The sequence below is a fragment of the Montipora foliosa genome, chromosome 2 (assembly GCF_036669935.1).
Source record: "Montipora foliosa isolate CH-2021 chromosome 2, ASM3666993v2, whole genome shotgun sequence".
NCBI lineage: Eukaryota > Metazoa > Cnidaria > Anthozoa > Scleractinia > Acroporidae > Montipora > Montipora foliosa.
Window position 1 is genome coordinate 45,232,814 of NC_090870.1, and position 4,134 is coordinate 45,236,947.

The following is a 4,134-nucleotide window of genomic DNA, read 5'->3' on the forward strand; positions in this document are numbered from 1 at the left end:
ATAACAATAGTAGGCACCGTCCTTAAAACACTTTACTCTTGTAATTTCAATTTGGTTACCCACTTGCTACAATTAACAAAAAAACAAAGATCAATTAGGAAAGAGAGAGGTGATAGGCTCGCACTTACGTAACAATTTTATACATGGCACCTAAAAAATTCAAGCCTGTTCCAGGCTCCCAGAAGTGGGGAAAAAGAAAAAATACGCGTGCGAAAAACGAGTGGGGTCGACCCAAGCCCCAACTCGCTTTCCCACACAGTTGTTTATCAGGCTAAAAAAAATTCGAACACGTGCCTCTGCGATGCCAACTGAGCCATGAAACCAACCTCGTTTCCAGGGTCTTCATTGTCGTTGAGACAAAGGGACCCTGGGAACGAGGTTGCCATGAAGCCACTTAGTTGAGAAAAGGTCAATTTATTCAGGGAGTTTTTTCAGGGACACACGTGTTCCCGTGGAAGGACTCGATGAATGAAGTGAATGTACATATTTGAAGTGCGATTGAAGAGATATTGTGATCCTCTCGCTCGTCTGGTCAGTTTAAGTGCCAGGATCACCCGCACTTCAAATACCGTATATACATTTATTTCATTCACAGATCAATTATATTCCTTAAGCACTTAAAAAAAACCCTTTATCTACCATCCGTCATGTTCATTTTATGATAAAAACTTAATTGACGCATTACTATTTCCTTCAAGCGTACTATTGACGGCACGCGTGCGCATTTTAAAGTATCCGCAAAGGAAAGTGATTTCCAAGTTTGCAAATCCTCGGATGATGACGTTTAAAGGTTTAGCTTTTTCGAGACCTCCAACAGGTCGAGAATTTTGGAGACCTTTACAAAAGTTCATTAGTTTTAGACTTGACAGTCAAGAGTTTTGGAGACCTGGACTGAAACATTGAACAATTTAGAGCGCTAAAAATCGACCTTTTTACCAAATACGCTCATTCCGCCGGGAAAGCAATTATGTCTGCGCACATATTGGATAATTGTCCAAAGCTGATAATTACTTCATTTTCTGTATAAATCAACTGGGCGCTCAAACCATCGTCACTTGAAACCTGGCCCGAGTATGCTTAAAGACAATGTTGCCAAAGGACAGAGTAAAGTCATCGTTGACCAATGGGGAAAAAGTACTTTCTTCGAAACACCGTCCCCGATCATCCTACCCAATGCAGCCACAGTTAGAGGGACCAATTTACACCCGCTAACCCCGAACGATAACTGGAACTCAACTTTAACAAATTGGATTGTAATCCAAAAGGGACCATTACCACAATTACCTAATAGTATCACCAAACAGATCAGATCACGAGATGGGAAGCGATTGCCCAGCAGGCTGCACCGCCTGTTGGTTTAAATGTAGTCTCATCACAGATGGAAAATTCACCATGATGAAGTGCTAACGCTTGAACCTTCATCTCACAAATTTCTCTTATGGTGTACAATTTACCCTTATCAACTCGTATCGTGATAAAACCCATTTTTGGTGTTTCGCAGCGCCAACGCCTTTGAATTTTCTATTTCAATTCTAAAGAACGAGTCAGAAGAATGTGCAAACTAATCTCGTTAAACAAGTGGAACTAGGCACAGTGGCGTGCCCTAATCAGGATTATCAAACTGTATTTCCTTGTCCAGCCAACGTTTCCATTGATCTCGAAACACTCGAAAGTGCTAAAACTCTTTGGGCGTTCTTCGGACGTGTAGTCAATGGAAGCAGACCCGAAAACTCAGTTATTTGCAAAACTAACCACTCAATGATAGTCTTAAAAGTCGATAAGGAAGAAATAATAATCTGAGCGTCACACCCCTGGGAGCACCTTTCTTTTGAATTTTTGAGAATACAAAAGAAGTTCGTTACCCGAAATACTCCCGAAAGGTTAGGAAGCCTTCGATAGTATTACTGCAGGCTCTGTCTTCACGAAAGAGTACGAAAACCAAATAACGAAAACCAAATAACTTGGCAGTCTTTTGCTGTTTCTACTCTTAAAACCATCATGTTTGACATGTTTGAAGGCCAGATTTTCGGAATAAGCGGATCTTTCACTTTAACAAGTGGCGTCAGTATCGAGACCCGTAAAGTTTCAAGCAGCTCATTTTCTAATCGCAGACAATTTTGGGTTTTTGGTCGGGTGGGAATAGTGTTATGTGAAAATACGCATGAAATTCTCGGCTTAACTTCGAAATTATAAATGTTCTCAGGCTTTAATACTTCCGCTTATTCGCTTCATGTCGGAAACAAAGTTATTCACAGCTTTTATGACAATTGCTAAAATTGAATCTTCCTAATTAAATCTATTACCTTTTTAAAGCCATTATTTGTCCCATACTTGAGGAAATAGCAAGTGGGAATGAAGACCCCACATATATGTATTCACAACATTAATGTACAAATTCGGGTAAATAACCTTTTAAATACTTTCGAGTTTGACGATTTTAGTGTTTCGATAATGCCAGAGCTCCTTGTCTGACATAACAGGACTACAAGCTCCCCTCAGCTTTCGATCTAAATTAAGACTATGGAAATAACAATTGTATATGGACCACATATTTATGCCATTTTATGTTAATTATTGCCTTCCTTCGCACGTGGCCTCACTAGGAGAGATTGAGGAACTCTCTGTAAATAACTAGTTCATATCCTGCTGACCAGCGAAATAAACCGACAACAGAAAGAAACTGTCAATTTTGAGTACTATTTTCAGCGGGGGTATATAAAAGTTTTTAAGTGTCTGCGCATGAATGACAATTTATGACATGAACGGTCGCCGGTGAAGAGCTCAACCTTTAAAGTAGCCATAACTTGGCGGAAATGATTGCAAGGTACTCATGTTTCCATAAACGATTTGTAGGTTGGATGTTGGACAAAACCTGCTTGTAGTTAAGTTTTGTAAAGGTAGTTGATAATATGGAGTCGCTAGTTCGCGACCGCAGCATGGATAACCCGCTTGCATATGACACGGCAACGGGTTCCTCTCATCCCATCGCAAGCTGGCCTCAAAGTCCGGCGCCATTTGCTTTTTCCATTTCGTTCTTCGATTTTGAAACCACGTTTTGATTTGAGTGTCTGTTAAGTTAAGGTTCTTGGCCAGATTGTTTCTTTCGTTGATTGTTAAATATTTCTTGTCATTGAACATTTGTTCCAAAGATTTCAACTGGCTGCTGGTAAACGCAGTTCGTCGTCTGCGCGCCTTGTTGAAGTTGAGGTCGTTGTGACTTGAGCAACCATCCATTTTATCCTCTTGTTTTGGGACAAACTCTCCTTTGTCTGTAATATCATCTGAAACAGAATCAAGATAACATTTTTATGGTAACAATTTTATAACTTTCCTGAAAGTCATCGTTACAAACAGCTCAGACCCAACGAATGTTGCGCTTGCCAAACTCAGTACATTTAACATAAAAGAACTCAAACCTGTATCCAGCACATTTGTTGCTGCTCCATCGAGTTCTTCCCGTTGGCCAGAATTGATGGTTAAATCTTCTTTTGAAGGCCAGTGTCCCAATATAGCGTTTATGGTAAACGATGCCATGTTACTCTGCCCTCGATAACAAACATTCGAGTTTAAATAACGCCCATGAGTTAATCCACGTCAGTGGAACAATTCGTAGATGCTAAATATTATGACACTGCTTCCGGACTCTGTTAATAGATTTGACAGCCAATTAAGGCAATATATGATGACTGTCCACTTTAAATAACAAAAAGGCGGTAAATGTTTGAAACTCTATCGGGAGGAGTTAAGGGCTTTGTCACTTTTTGGCAAAAATGCTAATTAGATCATGAATTTTTTGGCGCTTTGTGTAAGCACTCCTTCGTAATTGTAAGCAGATCATCTAAATATATATTTTCCTGGGTGGAATTCTTTGTTAGGCAAATCAGTCAACAGAACATTTAGAACGTTTCGCGAGCTTAAGTTGTGAGGCTATGTGATCGGACTTTTACTTCAGCTCTCCCTGGCCCTTATGGTCTATCTGCGTTTGAACTGAACTTTTCATGGCTGGAATAACGTCGTCTTCACTAAACCATCATCATAAACACAGATTTTATGAAGTCGACTAGACAATATCACAACAGCTTTATTGTTTTCTTCACCAATACTGTCTTTCGCATGAGAAAATCATCCAGTGTG

General features: G+C 39.9%; 1 protein-coding gene across 1 annotated transcript; it reads right to left on the minus strand.

Moving 5' to 3' along the window:
- Window positions 1–2,182: 2,182 nt before the first annotated feature.
- On the minus strand, window positions 2,183–3,605 carry LOC137990863 (barH-like 1 homeobox protein). Its single transcript, XM_068835970.1, has 2 exons — window positions 3,417–3,605; window positions 2,183–3,281 (listed from the first exon to the last, which is right to left on the minus strand). Exons 1-2 carry the CDS (start codon window positions 3,532–3,534, stop codon window positions 2,782–2,784), a joined length of 618 nt encoding a protein of 205 aa, XP_068692071.1. The 5' UTR covers window positions 3,535–3,605; the 3' UTR covers window positions 2,183–2,781.
- Between the last annotated feature and the right edge of the window lie 529 nt (window positions 3,606–4,134).